This window comes from Convolutriloba macropyga, chromosome 7 (assembly GCF_964194025.1).
Source record: "Convolutriloba macropyga chromosome 7, txConMacr16.3, whole genome shotgun sequence".
In the NCBI taxonomy this organism is placed as follows: Eukaryota; Metazoa; Xenacoelomorpha; order Acoela; family Convolutidae; genus Convolutriloba; species Convolutriloba macropyga.
The window spans coordinates 62,143,886-62,162,664 of NC_134474.1; the positions used below are offsets into that span (position 1 = coordinate 62,143,886).

The 18,779-nt window shown below is 34.6% G+C and overlaps 1 protein-coding gene across 6 annotated transcripts in view; it reads left to right on the plus strand.

Moving 5' to 3' along the window:
* The window catches only part of LOC142343225 (uncharacterized), a 30,047-nt gene extending 16,305 nt beyond the window's left edge, over positions 1 to 13,742 (plus strand). For 2 of the 6 annotated variants that reach the window (XM_075394988.1, XM_075394994.1), the window contains 11 exons: positions 2,511 to 2,611; positions 2,857 to 2,877; positions 7,568 to 7,676; positions 8,842 to 8,976; positions 9,214 to 9,240; positions 9,500 to 9,589; positions 9,949 to 10,039; positions 10,450 to 10,575; positions 11,748 to 11,914; positions 12,248 to 12,346; positions 13,540 to 13,742. In XM_075394988.1, the coding sequence (XP_075251103.1) occupies positions 2,511 to 2,611; positions 2,857 to 2,877; positions 7,568 to 7,676; positions 8,842 to 8,976; positions 9,214 to 9,240; positions 9,500 to 9,589; positions 9,949 to 10,039; positions 10,450 to 10,575; positions 11,748 to 11,914; positions 12,248 to 12,346; positions 13,540 to 13,677 (1,104 nt within the window). In that variant the 3' untranslated portion in view covers positions 13,678 to 13,742. Of the gene's footprint in view, positions 1 to 2,510; positions 2,612 to 2,856; positions 2,878 to 7,567; positions 7,677 to 8,841; positions 8,977 to 9,213; positions 9,241 to 9,499; positions 9,590 to 9,948; positions 10,040 to 10,449; positions 10,576 to 11,747; positions 11,915 to 12,247; positions 12,347 to 12,863; positions 13,038 to 13,539 lie in introns of all 6 variants that reach the window. The other 4 variants (XM_075394991.1, XM_075394990.1, XM_075394993.1 and 1 more) reach the window with 4 other exon arrangements.
* The last annotated feature ends 5,037 nt before the right edge of the window (positions 13,743 to 18,779 follow it).

Below are 18,779 nucleotides of genomic sequence, written 5' to 3' on the forward strand. Positions count from 1 at the left end.
TTTGTAGTACAGTTCGTCAGACTAAATGGAGTTTTGATTGTCACGAGTAAATTATTGCAGTTGAACAGTTTTTGAAAAGAGAAGACTTCAGGCAGTCTAGAGTTCTCAAAAGAGCAAAAATGAATTTTAAAAATGTAAAACTAAGAGCAGAAAAAAATATTCGTTTCTAAATTCTAGAGCTGATTTTGTAAACAATTCTTATTTAATCTGAAATAACATTTCAGTATTTTCAAATCCGGAGTTAAAAAATCCGGTTTCATGGAATCAACATCAAATCAACCAAATTCATTATTGAAAAGTTAATATGGAATTATTATATCTCTTATTTGTATTCATTATATTGTCACAGCAGAACGTTCGAACTAACCGCCTCTAGTAAAACGCAATAAGGATTTGAGAATTAGAGAATTCATGGATCGCCAGGTTGAAAAAAAATTAATACGAAGCCTCATAACTTTAAACTTTTGAAAACTATTTTTCATTTCTCTGTATTTTGATATTGCTCTTCGAACTGAACTTTTCCAGTCTCTGCGTGATTCTGTAAACTCAAACACTAAATAGTTCATTAATTGTGAAACTTCTCAAATAGAAAACGAAGTTCTTTTGAAAGATGAATATTTTTTTAATTTTTTTTCTTAAAAATACTCGGAAGACTGAAAAAGCCAAAACCTACTTTTTTTGATAACCAATGTTCTTCAATGATACTAAAAGATAGCCTTAAAGTACAGTCTCTTAACGTTCCTTTACATGTTGACAGACATCAAGTAGAGGAAGAGCGCAAAATCTGTCAGAAATCTTAAAATAGGTTTAAAACCAGAATTAAGTTCATTAAATCTATCTGGTAACATATCTGCGAGATTTTTAAATATTGGATTAGCCCAATAAGCTCAGATAAAAACGAGAAAATTTTTGGAAAAAATTCATTGCTATTTAGTGTCAATTTTACAATTACCGAATCAATTTCTCGAAAAATCCATATCTAGTAGTTTTCCAGATAAACAAGACTCAACTGAACGATGACGAGTAAAGATGAACGAGTAAAGATCAGTTGCCAAAAAGAAAACTTTAATTTCTTTGGTGTCGGGGTTTGAATTTGTTTGTGTGAGCGCATGCGCTTGTGTGATGTATGTATGTTTGTGCTTGTGTGCAGTACGGGTGTAAGAAAGAAACAAAGATGTAGTCAGAGAGTTAGATCCTATAAATGACATAAAGAGGTGCAAGAGAGAGTGCAAAAACTGTCAGAAATCATAAAATGTCAGAAAAATTACTTGTTATTTGTTTCCAATTTTGTTATCAATGTCGAAAGAGTGGGGAAGTTTGGCTGAATATCAGTTGCCAAAAAGAAAATTTTTTAAAGATGTTTTTGGTGTGTTGGGGGTAAATATTGTTATTCGTTAAGTGTGTGTGTGTGTGTGGTGAGTGTTTGCGTTTGTAAGGTTTGTCTCTGTCTGTGTCTTTCAAACTATACTACACATCTTTCTAGAAGGTGTTAAAGTTTTCATTTGTCTGCCGAAAAAAGCATAGGTTTTGTCAAACAGTACAAATAATTTTCTCCAACGCATATAAGTTGCTTTCGGATACTCCCAACGGTTTCTTTGTCAGAAAGTAGAGTTATTTTACTTTGAATGTTATAAAGTTGACGCCATATCGCTATAACATCCAAAATTCGCAATTCATAATTTTTTTGCGCCAAGTCAAACTCCTACTACACTAGAAACAACTCAATTGTTAGTTTAACGAAGGCCTCAATGAGAAAAAAAATAGTTGCAATTGGCTTCAACTTGCAATCTTTCATAAACAACGCGAAAACTTAACTTTATCTGTATTTATCACGTTTTACAATGAATTTCTCACATTTACTGAGCGTTAGAAGAAAAATAAAGCCAAGCAAATGCAGATATATAAAAATTTTATGAATGACGTTTTTCTCTTTCGATCGGAAAATTTGACGGAAGTAAATGAAAAAATGTAGAAATAATTAATCTCATTGAATCAGTTCTGAAGTGAAGATTTTCGAAGAATGAATTTTTTCCCGCTACTGCTAAACTACATCACCTAAATTCTAACCTCCACCCCAAAAACGCTAAAGTTGTTCACAATGGTGAGCCCAGGGGTAATGGTTCATAATGGGCAATGGGCGAAATAACACTTGATTGGCCAAACTGAACAGTACACAGGCAATTGAAAGTACATATGACGCGATTAAGTATTCAAGTTTCCTTAACAATCGGCTACATAAACGATTTATATAATGTGCATGTAAAATGTACATTTATTTTAAAATTATTCATCTTTTGTTTCCACATCGGTTGTCATTGGTAAAACTGACGGTAAACAACGAATAAATTATCCTCTTCATTGCCTTTGATCTAGGATTCCAAAGTTATTGAGCGCAGAAAATTGGGAAACAGTTACATTGCAAAAAGATGTAAATCCTTGAAACCTGATAGTAAACTGTGAGCTAACACCACATGTTAGGGACACTTGATTGTCACTCTATGTGGTTATAGCGCAAGATGGAGGAAAGCAAGTACCAGATGGAGAGGGACTTGGAGGAGCAGAGAGACAAACAGGAGAAAGCCATCTCGGAGATGAAACGAAACCTCGAAAGGTCAGTAACCGGATTCAAAATTGAAAATATGAAACTAAATATTAATATTATTTAGATTATTATTTTAATCGACAATTTCAACCTTATGTTGCTTTAACAGCATACTTTATTTGTGCAAGCTCTGGTCTAGCATTTGTCACTATTACATGGTCTAACTGATAACAGCAAATAATTCATGTTTGAATCTCGCTACAATGATCATTGATTCTAGAATGTTCTACAAAGGGTTCCTTTCAATGCTGCAGGAAGAAACATGATTACGAAATGTAAGCAAAAAAAAATCTTGCCCGTGCATGTTCAATAGCTGTTTAGTGAGGTCAATTTATCTCCTGTGAAATTTGACCCTAGTCCATCTATCATACCCACCCATGCCCATGCAGCCGGCTGTACTTTTTTTCTGACTGTAGTTGTTTTCTTTTTTATTTCTCACAATGCACAATAACATTGACGCTCGATCGGCGATAAATAATTCAAGAGCTCATTCAAATTGCATGCTTAAAACTACATCAAAAATGCAGACCTCACTCAAAGATGTTTCAACCTCCATCAATATGGCATCAAGGCAACAATGCACTCGGTACACAACATTGCATTACGTCCTAAATAATCAATTTCTGCTTTTTTCATGCCATACACAAGCTGAAAAGCGGAAATGTTACCAGGAAATACAAAAGATCTTCCAGTAAAAAAGCAGTTTAAAACTATTTTAGCTCAAAAAGCAGCCAAATCGGAGAAAATAAAAACCTTTCAACAAATTATGCTACTAGATTAGATGTGGATACTTTGATTTTGACATAAATACCGCAAAATTTCTTCATTTCTTCAAGAAAATGGCAACTATACCATACCAACAAAGCCGATCCTTTACTTTACCAATTTCTAACTACCATACTGAAATTAGAAACAATCAAAAACTATATCGCTCTGATTACATGGATGCGAATTATAGCATACAGCAATCAAAATTAGCCCATCAGAAATTTCCAAATCTTTCCAAAGCCGAAATTGAGCGATTTTATGACGCTAGGACAACACTTACTCGATCTCTGACAGATATTAAGTTACGACAGAAAAACGATACAGCTTTGCTGCCATTACTTAATCGGAACAAATCTTTTAATATTGGGAAATTACATCGCAACAAAATAGGAGTTCAAATACGAAATGCAAATAATCACGAAGTTAGACACTTTCGCTGGATTCCGATTGGAAAACTCCTGAATTATGACGACACAGAAACTGATAGTATAGCTTGCCACCAATCTCTAAGGTAAACTTTTCCGTACTGTAGCAGAAAAATAACAGTTTAATTACGTAGAAGGTTCAGTGGGTGAGTTGAAAAACAAAACGAAAAAAAAAACATCTTCAGAGAGAAAACCAACAACAGTTTGGTTAAATAACTAGTTAAATAACTATGTCAAAACCGGTAACTCAATTTTAACAAATGCAAGCTCAAAACTACTAAAAATTACAAAACGTAACCGACTGATGGACAAACGGCTACAGAACGACAGACGGGTCTTAATTTCATCGTAGCCTGTTTCATACACGAATTTGACTGCAGCTTGAAATAGCGGAGTGATACATTTACTAGGGTACTTCCAGTGATGCTAATAGAGTTCATTAGATCACAGCAATGACTTAAACCTTAGAATTAAATCGAGATTTAAAGTGAAAAGTTGGCGCAATTTTTAGATTATTCAAATTTCAGAAGTAAACTGACAATAATTGAGTCCAACTGCTTCAAATTAAGAATGAAAGAGCAATTTAGATCACACAAAACTCAATAAGTCAATGGCACAGTCACTAAAATCCAAAAAAGGAGGTCAATTTTGCATAAAAACCAAGACACAACTACAACTTCCAGCGAGTGCAATTAATTTTGGAACAAAACTAAAATTGATTACGCTTATCTCTAGTTTCCTTTTTATTGTAACCCCATTTTTCTAGTCTTTGTGAAGTACAATTTCCTAAAAATTAGTGCTCAAACATCACAGTAAAACAGGATAAAAACGCAAAACGGCTAAACAAAGACAAATTTTTTCTGCACACCCCAGTGATTCTGGAATTTTCATCGCGTAAGATCTGATAAGATGCTGATAAAAAATCTTTATCGTGTAAGATCTTATCTGGTCTTACACGATAAAAATTCTGCCCTACGTGAAGTTTAATCGTGTAGATCTGATAAGATACTTATCAGACCTCATAAGATAATAATTCAATTTTGCTGAATTGTTATCTTACAAGATCCGATAAGTATCTTATCAGATCTTACACGATAAAAGTTCACGTACGGTTGAACTTTTATCGTGTAAGATCTGATAAGACATATTTTAAGGATTTCAATATAACCGTATAACGTAGTCAAGTTCCTATGAAAGTAAAAAATAACCGGTCAACTAACCAATTTTGAAACAAAAAAGTTTGTTAATTCCATTTTGACGACAGTTTTATTCTGAGTCTTAACTAGGTACTATGGCTAAACTCAGCAGTCTAAGATAGTTTTGGTCTTTGAAGAAAATTTTACAGCCTAATTTGATAATTACTGCCTCAGAAAAAGCCCCTAACACTCAAATAATCTTTTTCACAATATCTTATAAGTCTCAAGAGACAATTTAGGATAATTTACTCTTTGTTGCTCTGACACTTAAGTGTTGCATGCAGTAGTTTTTGGCTACTGCTTGAAAGTAACCCCGAATGTCTTCAATATAAAGAACATGTTATACTTAAAGAATTTTTATCGTATAAGATCTGGTAAAAATCTTATCTAGAGATGAGTCATAGCTTTCCGAATGTTTATTTACCAGATCTTATAAGATTCTTATAAGATTATACACTATAAACATTTTTTGTCAGGCAGAATTTTTATCGTGTAAGATCTGACAAAAGTGAACTTTTATCGTGTAAGATCTTCTCAGACCTGATAAAAAAATTTTATCGTGTAAGACCTGATAAATTGTCTTACATAGTCTTAGTCAGGCGACGCATAATCTTATAAGTACTTATAAGACAATTTTGTAAGATCTTACATGATAAAAATTCTCGAATGTATGGGGCAATTGAGCCGACTCAGACCACAAAGAGATGGTAATTTTTTTAAAAAAAATTAGGAGTAAAGGTGGAAAGAAAGGAAACAACAAACATATGAGGGAGCAATCAACCAAAAAATTGGACAGAAAAGTAAACTTTGCTGTAAATTGTAGCAACTGCAAGAAATGCTGGGAACCTTAAATAAACATAGTAATGTTTTTCATGCTTATGGATAGTCTATAACTGTCTCCTAGGGATCACACAAATTCTCTGCCAGCACGTAGTTTTTTTGTCTTTTGGTTATTCATTTAATTTTTGTTTATAAGTTATCGTTGTCGAATTGAAAAAAAAATTTTACGCAAATACCAATCGAACATGAAACCAAATCTAACTTTAAACCATCTCAAGCAGATATATCAAACCTACATCTTCGCTGAAGAACTGAAGACTTTAGTTGTAAACAGAACTCACGAGGAACTGTATGAAGATCTTACTGCACTGAACATCTGGGAGAAAGAACATAACGTCTCCAGCAATTAATGATTCTTCCAATATCAAGGAATTTGGAATACTGATCAACTCGGACCCAAAAAGGAGCAGGCACATGCAAAAGAGGCTCAAAAAAGCAAAAATTGTTGTACACACTGAAGAGAAAACTGAGCATACGACTGAAAACATTTGTGAAGCTAGGCCTGTAAAAACTATTTTATACTACCTGTGTTAATTTACGGTTCCTTCTGTGCTGGTCTGACAAGAACAATGATGAAAACCCAGGAATCTTTCCAAAAGAGTTGTTAATTGGATCACAGGAAACGGTGAATATGAATGAGAAAAACCTGCAATTACTTCATCTGATACCGCTACCGATGATGAATGCAGATTTATGCAGATGAATGTCTCCTCACACTATCCACTTTTACGAAAGATGAAACTGAACGCCATTTACACCTACCACATTTACATGACGACAAGAGTCTGCAGAACCGTTAACAAGGTTGGAAATGAATTAAACATCGAAAAAATCCAAGGTCTAAGAAGAGCATTCTATCCAAAATGAATCGATCCTTCAATAAATTTTTCTCCCTTGCACTATGCAGTTAGTGTGCGACTGTCAGAGCTGCGGGGAAATACGACAAATATTGTAAATCATCTATTTGGGAAAGATCCCCTCAACCAGAGTTGAAAATCCAAACAACAACAAAAATATTGCTGTTAAAATACAACTACCATGATAAATTAATTACCTCTACATTTCAACTGATCGAGATCAGATGAGCACAATGAACAACCACTTGTCACAGCCATTGCCCTTTCAACTTTTGCTTTAGGCCACCAAAATCTGCCATATCGGTAGTTTTTGTCACTGCCTGTTCTGTTCACAAATATTTGTATAATTTTCAAACAAATTTAACACTTTTATTACACTACGTAACTTAAAATACAAACTTCAAACACGAAAATATGTCATGCAATATGAGGCTGGATAGTCGGTATTAAGGGCGCTTCAGGCTTCGCCAATCGTACAAGCATTGTTGTTCACATTAGATGCAAAAAGTGGTCATACACACCAAAACTCAGTGTTGCTCTTCGCCAAAAAGACGGGCAAATTAATAACGCGAAAAATTAGACAGCAGTTGACAAGATGGCCTCTCCAACCGAATTCTAAATTCTATTCCACTGCCGCGACAATGTTGTTCACGCATTAAATGTAATGACTAAATATACTCACATTATCAGTGGATTAGAGTTTTCGAAAGCCTTAGTTGTTAGTCGTCTCCTATTTTGCACAAAGTTTTCCCCAGAAAATTTTGGCACGATTTTTTGAACCAAAACTGTCCAGATGTTGCATGATAATCTACAACCAACTGGTAGGTGTAAAAGTAGGATAGATGCAGGGTATGAATAATTAAATGATGATTTGTTTAGACAACAGCAGCAGGAGCAGTACAAGCAACAAAAAGAGATGGATGACATGTTGAGAGAACAAGAGAAAAAGTTCAATGAGAAACAAAGAGACATGGAGAAACAACTCAGGGTTAGTGATCAGTAACTCAGTTTTTCTAACTAAACTCCCATATACGGGACCTCCATCTCATCATAGAACACAGCATTATAAGGTGATTTTATACACATTTATATTGAAAGCGATTCATGAAGTTGGTTTTTCTATCATCTCCTTAGGCTTGATGAAAAGACTCCCTTTGAGCTTAAAAATGTATAAAAACGCTTATAAGTTGCTGTTCGTACATCCTGTTACGAGCAAAAAATACCAACAACTGTTTGGTTCAATTCCATTTTCGCTCAGTGTAGCACGACGCAGTTCACAATGACAGTGAAATACTGACACCAGCCCCACAACATCATGTGAAAAACTTTGCCCCCCCCCCAAAAAAAAAATTAAACAAATACAAAATTATCATGCAAACATGCAGCTTGAAATACAGTATACCCCTTAAGGAGAACCATGCATGAGTTGTATAAACAACAGCTCAACATAACACTGTCTCCGCAGTTTCAAGGAAATGCGACATCTATCAATGCGCCATCAGTCCATCAATCATCAACGACAATCAACTTTTCACCTGCATTAGTTTCCTTTGTTACATAATTAACCTCTGTTAACCTTAGCAGTAATTAATCATGCCTACATAGCTCAAGAACTATGCCGTATTGGTTGACTAAAAATAGTTTTTTTTGTATGACCTGCTATATTCATTGTACTAGACATACATCAATCCAAAAATGGACATTAAAAGCGATTGATAATTCGAATCCTTGTATCCGATTGTATTGAACTAAGCTTACAAAAAATCTGTACATATTTTCACCTGAAAAGAAATATAGCCGATAGAGTTTTTTGTAAATTAACCAAAGCACTTTTGTAGTCTTGGCTGGAGAAATACTTGGAGCCCAAAAGAATTAATGTTGATGTTGGTTCTATGGTTAGTCTTAGAAAACAACTTTATTCTTACGTTTGTATGGCTCAGTACTGTTTTAAATTAATAACTGATTAATCATTGCTGATATACTCTGACACTCAGCTCCGGGAGAACAGATTCTACTACCAAATGCAAAATTTTTCTAAAAACTTTTACTCACTGAAAAAGACATCACAAAAAAACTTTGATTAAAACAGTTTAAAATTATCGTGCGGCTCGTTCTTATGGTGTGAACATTTTTGAAGAAGTTAGTGTTTTTAGGAGCAAGAGAAGGATTTACGACAGAAGTTTATAGATGAAGAAAAGAAGTTAGCAGAAAAGGAGAGGGAGATAGAGAGGTCCAGGATGGAGTTGGAGAAACAACAGCTGGAGAGGGAAAAGGAAAACATGCAAAAAGTAACATATATTACAGATGACAATCAATATACATCTCCAACTCGAAATTGGTCAACATAGAAAGTATACATGGCACTGTAGAATTGGACTGGGTTTCAAAACCAACTTATTTAATTCACAAACTCATCTCAATCATAATCACGAAAAACTTTGAGACCTACCAATTTGAATTGTAACCCTTAACTTTTAATTAGTCTTACGAGAGACTTAATTTCTATATAGACTTTTTGTTTACAGCAAAACTTCATCCAGAAAGCGAAAATGGTAACGTACACATCAAAACTAATATGTGTCTAATTTGGGAACCATAAGAAACAACAGCCTTTTGTGAAAGAAACCTATGAAACCTATAAAACTAACAGATAACCCCAAAACTAATATGGATTGATTCTGTAACCTGAGCTAATAAGATACAAATTCTGCCGATTGCTTGCAAATATTGCGTTGAAGGTTGGCTTAAACAGACTGAAGTTTTCATATATGACGTGATCAAACGACGAACAATATTGTATGTGTGCTATAGGAGATGAGACGAGAGAAGCAGCAATTGGCTAAAGAGGAGAAAGAGCAGAGACAGAACGAGAGGGCAGATGCAATCAGCAGACAGGGAAAGGTAACTCAATCAATCACAAAAAACTAAAAACAAAATCGACAGTCCCAGTACAAATATCACATTGAAAAATAATACCGCACCGTACTCATTGTAGAGGAATCATTGCAAACAAAAATCAAAACTAGAAATATCAGAGACAAACAATATCCTCTGAATTTGTCAAAATGATATTTAATATATCATATTCAGACATTTTTCAAATTAAATTTGGAGCTCTAGAAAGGGCATCCTTAGTCGAATGAGAACGGCTATATTGCGAAAACCTTTCAACATTCTGTATCCCCTACCACGATAAGCGTCAATCGCCAGAGCATTGCAAGATAACCGTCCGCATTCGAGTAAGGATTTTTTTGTTTCAGATGGGTGAAGAAGGTGATGACAGTAGACCTGGGAGTAGCCCCCCCAAAATGAAGTTCCCCAGGGCAAAGACGCCCGATCTACTAGATGAATGTATGCATGCACATTCTAGACAATTTCTACCTTTCATTCACTCTTTCCTTTTAACTCCATGGCACTGCTCATATGACTAGTCCTTGCCTCTCATCCAAAATTCAAAGCAACACAGGCGTCAGGCTCGAAAAGAAAAAAGTCTTTGCTCAAATGAGGGCGCCCAGAAAGTTTCGTGCAAATTTTGCTCAAATCACTGGGACATTGCAAAGAGGTCTTTACATCTGCAGTCAAATGAGCGTGAAAAAGCACTAAAAGTCAGGATAGCAGCACCTCAATACTTTATTTTTTGAATAGGATCCCTTTTTTCTAGTCATAATCTTAGGAATTGTTTTCCTTTCATAAATGCACGTCACATCTTCCAATGAAATGACGGGTTCGATAATTTCATTTAAAAATATGACCCGTTTCAGTCCAAAAGAAGCTATTGGAACTTGCCAGGATTAAAGAGGAGAGGAAGGAGATAGAACTGGTGAGAGATGATCTCATAAGGAAAGCACACAGTGTACAAGCTAAGGCCGCTCAAAAGAGAGCACAAGGTACGTACATCAGATAGACTCTTCTCATTAAATACCCCGACCTACACCTGGGTTTAAATCATATACTGGGCTCAATCACCACCGCTAGTCAATAATGAGTTTTTTTTCACTGCGATTCATTCCACCCCTCTATCATTTCACATCGCAAGTATTCTTTTAATCTGGGTGTTAATATTGAATTTCCTTACCCAAAACCATATTCCTAAGTTTAATGTTAATATGACCAATGATATAAAGGGCTAAAATAGAGGTGAAATGGAAGCGGGTAAAGTTAATAGGGTGAAAAGTCGGGACATCTCCATATATTGGGCCTATATCTTTTTGAAGGCCTGTAATGGGTAAGAGACCCTACATCTAGCAAGCAACATTTAACTTCGACTGTACGTATTTACAAATAGCAGCTTTAAGGGCCTTACGATAAAAAAAATAGGAAAAATGATGAGAAGCACATGCAATGTTACAAGTATTGCGGAACACTCTTTCTGATGGAACCCCAAAGTCGCGAAATTTTCTCCAAAGTCGCGAAATAAACATCAATTTATCTTTTCAGCCGAGAAACGCGAAACACGTAAGCTATTTGTAGACAGAATATAGCAAAAGCAGATTATGTTGAAGGACAGGATATGTTTTCTAATTTCTAGTTGTAACGTAGCTAGTCAATGGATCATTTTCGAACTGCTATATATCTCAAAATGCTATATATTTCGACGTTTCATTGCGGCCTGTAAAATTGATGGCAAGCAATTGATCAGACATTTCTTCCAAAAAGTTAAGCAAAGTGAAACTATTCATGTACAAAATTGATCATAAAACCAAGTTTTAAAGAATTTTTACCATTCGGCCATGCACATATTCTAGAATTGATGTATCTGTTAAATTGGATCATACCAAACTTTTCATGACCAAATTTCTGCTTGAAAAATCCCTGCCCCAGTCGCTTCCCCTATGAACGTAATTTTGTGCACACGTTTCATAGGTAACAGCTTGTGCATCCGTTTAAGAGGTGTGACTAGTCATTAGTATGACAATATGATATAATGCTCTAAAAAATAATATTTAGTCAGCATAATAAACAAAGGTAAAGGAAACAGTTCCAATTTTTCTTATTAAGTGAGCTCTTAAGCAATTCGACATTTTAAAAATCGTCCATTACCGCTTATTATACTGTTTAGCACGAGACAACTGGAAGAAGCAGTACTTTGAGGAAAAGAAGAAGACTCTTCCCTTAGAGGAACATGCTCTCAAACTGAGGAGAGAAGTTGACAACCTGAACAGAAGAGTGATCACCCGACTGGAGAAGGAGGCAGATGCACAGCAGGACCACAACCAACAGCTATCAGTTAGTACTAATAAAAAAGTAATTTACCCAATACTTCAAAACAAAATACTCCCTCCTTCAATTTTTAGAACGCCTTAAAATGCATCCTTATTATTTTATGTGAGATAATTACCTCGTTGAACCAAGCAAATTTTCAAAAACTATAGGGCACAGTTCAAAACTCCAATTGAAAACAAGTAGCTAATTGCTCACAGAAAATGAAGCTGGAGGAAAAAGACTGAAAGAAAATCAGCATTTCAGACCTTGCATGTCGGGCGTATTTAAAACGTTAAAACGATTGATCTTCTTCCAAATTTGGATCGTTATAGAGATTGTTATTTATGTGTTTTTCAGTCGCAACACAAGATAGTGTTTATGAAGCTGCAATACGAACTGGATGATACGAAACAGAAGATAGACGAAATGCAGTTGAAGCTACTCGGGGAAATAAAGGTTGGTCTTTACACTCAAATCAGAAGGACAAATCAAAATGCCAACAAATGACAGCGATATAGCTAAAACACATTTTTTTCCGTTTTCGTCTTCAGGGGTAAATCTAATTGCACCGATGTTCTCTAGTCAATTTGTAAACTGATACCATAGACTATAATCACAAAATCGCATTTCAAAAATCTCGAGGAAAAGCCTTGTGTTAAAAAAGTTAATGCGCATTGCGTCCAAAAAGCTTGAAAATCTGGAAAAACTTATCAAAATCTTGATCTTATAAAAGCTTTTCTGTTTTTCACCTTTTCACACGCTCTAGTTCCCTTACATGCCTTAATACTGCTACTTGACATCATCATCAACTTGGACCGTAAGGAACATTTGATAACCTAGCAAGTGGGTCGTGTCTCTGTTGTAGCTTGGTTCATTACAGTAATGCTCATAATCTACTGGAAAACCGTTTATTTTTATTAAGAATCACGCATTTGTGTTTAGTATAAGATTAAACTTGAGGGCCATATTTCAGCGTCGAATTCAGTGCAAGCGTGAGATAACTTGTCTGCATAAGGAGCTAAAGCAGACTAGAGTAACTGCTAACTTAGAACCGGTACACCCCACCCCAGACCAGCAACAAACGGAAGAGAACAGCACGAAGTCTTAATCTTCTACGTATGAAGACTTCTAATTTTATCATTATCAAGTTCGTTCAGCTCTCAGAAAAAATGCATTTCAAAAGACCACTAACCAAAATTTTAAAGGTTATTAGCATTAATAGCTGGTACGCACTAATACTAATACGGTTGGCGTAGGTTTGACCAATGTCGGAGATTCACGAAAAAGCTGGGCTACAACAAATGAACTTAAAATGAAGAAAGATACGATAATTAATATGTTCATTTAAACATTTTGATTCGGTACAGAACTTTCCCTTCTTTAAAGTGATTTCAAAAAATCATCCTTTCACAAAATATTCCCGTTTCATAATGAGCGTTATTCTAAACAGCGAAAACTAGTTTTTGAAAAATCAAACACACGCCTGGTTTAAGTCTCACCACCCACCCAATTGCTTCCTTAATCAGATTGAATAATACAAGATAACATTCTGCAACGTCAAACAATATTATCAAAAAACTAACTGCAACACTTTTGATGCCTTCTCAGTATATTGTTTTTTTTATTGTTTATTGAATTTACGTTTTCAGATGCGACGGCAGACCGAACGAGAGATCCTTATAATTCGAAACGACATGGCACAAAGAGATCTGAAGACAAGTCTGGACCACAGAAGTGAACTGAAAGCTTTAAAGTTCTTTGCCGAGAGCGCTATAGCTGATCATTAAATACCTCCTCCACACATACCCTTAATTTCTTTATTTTGTGTTCTCAATTTAGCTGTTAACAGACATTTTCAAGCCTGAGGAAAGCGTAGATCTTGGATACTAAGAGCTTTCGTTTGCGAAATATTACACTTGGAACGAATCAATGTAACCAATAAAATCAAGTTCTAAACGTAAGAAGCGTGCTCGCATGATTCGGTGCGCAGGCACAAAAAGTTCCAAAACCTGCATTGACAAATGAAAAGGCGTAAATAATGAGAAAGAAAACAACTCATATTCACCAGCTTCGATCAAGACCGAGCCAGAACCAATAGTTTATAAAAGGATTTTGTGAAAAAACCGCCACAACTACAGACATTGAAAACCTTCAACATAATCGGTTGACAGTCTTTAAGAAATAACAAATCGAAAGGAATCATTTTTATAGCTGCAAGGCTGCAAACAAACATAGCTCTATTTCGTTACTCTCGTTTTTCACTCGAATACATTGGTGATATTAGTGGAACATGTATAAGACAAGGTCGCACGTGAAAAAACAAGTAATTAGGTAAATAAATGCAATGAACAGAAATCAAAAAGATTCTCTTCATGCATAGTTCTGAGAAATAGAACCGACCAAACAAAAAAACGGATAAAAATTTTAGCTGGTCAGTGTTTTTCCATTTATAACAAAACAATTGATGTCTGGGAACACTTTTCATTTTTTAAATAATTAAAGGACAAGTAGGGCTATTTATGTTTATTATGAAACCAATTATTTTCACTTGAACACAATTTTTAAATCAATTTGCTGATCAAGACGTTTTACAGTAGTTTTCAGTCGTATGCTAATTTTGGTCTCAGCAGCTTTCCTCTCTGAAAAAAAAATTCCACGAAAAATAGATTAAATAAAGCCAAATTTGTTGACTTCAGAAAAATTTTTTTTGCGCAAATTTTAACCTATAAAAAACTTTTAGTTCGATTCTGTTTCTTCATTACTGTTTGTGTCTTTTGCATAGGCAGCCATTGGTTCAACCGGATTGGTATCACAAGAAGTTCTTGGTAAAAGAATAGTCCTAACAAAATTGAAACAGTTATTTGGGAGTCACAGGCAATTGATGACAATTTGACAAAATGTGAACTCAGGAAAAAGATTTTGCGCTTCTTATCTCCCTTCTTTTTTCTACAATCACATTCGAACTCAATAGACCCCTGAAGTATATACTAAGCAAAGCATAATTAATTGAAGAGTTGGTGGGGTTTCAATCATGTACTTCGAATCAATTGAGTTCCCGAGCATTTTAGCTACACATTTTATTTAGATACCAGACGCTCATTCTTTGTTTTCCTTTTCACTATGTTAAGACTTAATCTTTCCGCTTTCTTTGCAACTCTTTCAAATCTTCGGAAACTTGTTGGAATCTTTGCAAACAAATAAAGAAGATTGAAAGTTAACAGCGTGAAAAGGAAAACAAAAAAAGTAGCTTCGGACATCTAAACAAAAAACGTAGCTAGATATGACTGGAACACCACCAACCACTCAATTAACTATTCTTTTGCTTAATATCTACTTCAGGGGCCTTAGTTTGAATGAGCACGGAGGTTAAGGAAATGAAATAAAAAGCGCAAATTCTTTTTTCTGATTAAAAATTTTCCCAAATTGTCATGAAATGCCTGCCATTCTAAAGTAACTGCTTTCATTATGTTGGGAGAGTTTTGTTTAACTATCTTAATGTTTAAAATAACAGATGAAATAGTAAAAGCCAGCCTAATTGAGAAAAACCAAAGACAAAGAAAAGAAAGATATTTTTCTCAAAAACGTTTTCAAGTTTCCATGTTCAAGTACTGCTATTATAGTCGTGACGTCTCTTCTTGCACTAATGAGTGATCTTGAGCTGGAATACGCCATTGGTTTCTATTTCTTTTGCCTCTTAGCCATCATAATTGATTTACTTAACTCTCTAAATTACCCTGACACCAATATGAAGGTAACCCACAGGATCTTAAGTCTTCTAGGCCAATGAAAGATCTCCAAAAATCTTAAGCTTCAAAATACCAATAAAAGAAAGGATTATTATAAGGTTTCGTATTTCTTACTTCTCTTATGCTCTTTATAATTGAATTGTATTTATGTACTGTTAGACTGCCCTCAACCTTCAAATGGATCGAAATATCCGTTAAACCATGATTTTTAGCCTGAAGAGCTTCGGTGAATTGTACACTTGAATTGTACACTTAGAGCTGCACAGCGACTTAATGCCCTCCGAGTTCTACATGTTTATCTGTTTTTTGAATACGAAAGATCTATGATGTCATTTAAAATTTTAAAAAAATAGTTCGCTTACCAAGAAATTTATTCTGGCTATTTTATTTAAAAAACATAAACATAGCTGGCAGATTGCCAGAAAATAGCCGCAATAGATTCGTCAAAAGGCAGTCTAAAAAAAAACAGAAAAAAAGACAGACCAAAAAAATTCGTCTTTTCATTGAAGGCTGATCTGTTATTTTGATTGAAAATCTGTATAAGTTATTGCTGCCTCTATTAGCTGATCTCAAATAACCTTTATTTAGAGTGACACACACCCATTTGACCTTATGTCTTTGAATTAAAGTAAATAAAAGTCAATTTCAAAGCGAGGGAGTCATTTTTGAGAGTGAGGTAAGTCAAGTGTGACCAAAAATTTAATCACGCGCATGAACAAAAAAACTCGCTCCACTAAGAGCGAAAAATGACGTCACACATGCAATTCAATTGAAATTGCATGAACGAATGAACAAAAAATAGGCTGTGACGTCATATGGTCGTAACAAAAATCATGACGACGAAATAAAAAAAACATAGCAGGACAAGTCCTGACGTACAATTCAAAGAACTTTCATTGACTAAACTGAAAACACTAGACCTAGAATGGACTAGTAATTAATTGCGAAAATTTTTTTTTTAAAATCAGATAAAAAATAAGAAAAAAACAGAAAATCAATATAAAAAAGCAACATGTGAACACAAAAAACCATTAGCGAGAAATTGAAATTTATTTCAAACAAAAAACTAGGCCTAGAAAAGCTGTGAATGGATTGGGACAACCATTTAGAAAAAAATCCGATTCGAAAAAAAACCAGTAATAATCAGAGTGAAATTGCCGCATGTGAACAAAATTTCCTGTTTCGGCGTGACCAAAATCACTACTCCAATTTGACTTCAAAAATCATGAAAATGTGTGAAGAGATCTTAAAAAAAACATAGCCGGAAGAATTCCGAAAACGACTCGAAGTGAAAATCCATTTGAACGCCATCCAACTACTCATCAAACAAAACGTGCCTTCACTAATTTATGATTATCTTGAAACAAAGTCATGAAACAAAAAAGTAAAAACAATAAAATCAAATCTGTTAAAATATGATAAAAAAAATCTGCTCTAATTTTGTTATAAATTGAGATCCCGAAAAAACTATCTCTGCCAAAATAACTTCATCAAAAGAACTAGTACTTACAAAAACCACTTATGTGAATTTTAAAAATACTTTGGGCTAAAATTATGAAAAAAAAAGCTCTTAAAGACAACTTTCACTGAAATACGGGAAAAAGTTACTAAATTTTTTAATATTTCAAAAACATATAAATCCAAAAAAAATCACTTCAGCCAATAGGGTATCCAGATGCTCGCAAAACAATAGGCAAGTCATAATAGGCAAAGAAACTTATCTAAAAACAGAAAAAAAAACGAAAAACTGCAAAAAATTAAGAAAAATAGTTCCAATTTTCGCCATTTTTTTGTGATATTTCTCAACAAAAAAATATTTCTTATCCACAAAACTATAAACAATTGTTATCATAAACTTGCTTAAGTAGGAGGGGTTTCTTCAATACCCATTTGAGCCAGTAAAACAAAACAATCGTCAAAAAAACGCAAAAATTAGCCCGAAAATCAGCAAAATATATTAAAAACCTCCGAATTGTCATAAAGTTCATATGAATTTCCAGAAACCTTCAAACCACTACCGAATCCAGCCTAAAATTAAAACAAAATCATAACCAAACCTCTTAACCAAAATAAATAAAAAAAACTGCTTTAAAATGCCGCACGTGCACAAATAAATTTCGCTCGCTTAGAGAAAATTTTTTCACAAATCAATTTCTCGCTCTCTCAAAAACAGCGGAATGAACAAAAACCACTCTCTTTTCGTTCCCCTCTTCACTTTTGTTCAGCACCAAAATCACTCCAAATTTTTTCACGCGTTTCATTTCCCGCTTCAAAAATCACTCCAATAAAATTGATTAAAAAAAGGACTTCTCCAATACTCCTCTTCGAGTCGTAAAAAAGACAGCGCCCCACTACAATTCAAATCCTTTGAGTTGTAAAAATTCTTTGAATTGTAAAAAAACCAAGAGAACGCCGATAGCGGCTATTAAAAAACGTCTAGTGCGGGTCGAAATGCTCCCAAATGACTGGCAATGGGTTGGATAAACTGAAGAAATACCCTTGACACCATTAATTTAGGTCTGCTTATCAGCTTCGCTGAGTATCATTGCCAAACTAAGAACTGCCTTTGACACCATTAATTGGTGTCTCCTCAACAGTTTCGATTAATATACTAATTAGAGACCAGCAGAGGCTTATAGAGAACTGCTCACAGTCTTAATGCCCTCGGCCTTAACCAGTTTGTACCGTTCCACCAGTTCATCCCGCCTCACCAGTTTATCTCGTTAGACAAAAAATCGGTAGACAGACAAAAAATCGGTAGTACCAAAACGGCATAAAATAGACCAGCAGGACTAAAATGATTTCTACAAATTTTGAGAGCACTGAGGAACGCTCTCTCCTTTTTGCCACTAGTTGATTGCTGTTCATTTTTGAGCAGACTGATCTGAACGCTCTTTCACTCATGGACTGCAAAAAAATTGGAGGGCTAAAATAATTGCAACCAATGTTACTTGAGAGCAATTAAAAACTAACGCAATACGAATCTCTCTGGAATTTTCAATCGGAGAGGCCTTCATCATTTTATATACAATACAACAGAATACCTCTAAGAAGCCAAAACCTTTGATACGTGTTGAATTGGGCAATGTTACAAATCAAAACCCTTTAATTTTCTACATTCTCAAAAGTACATTTCGTTCAAG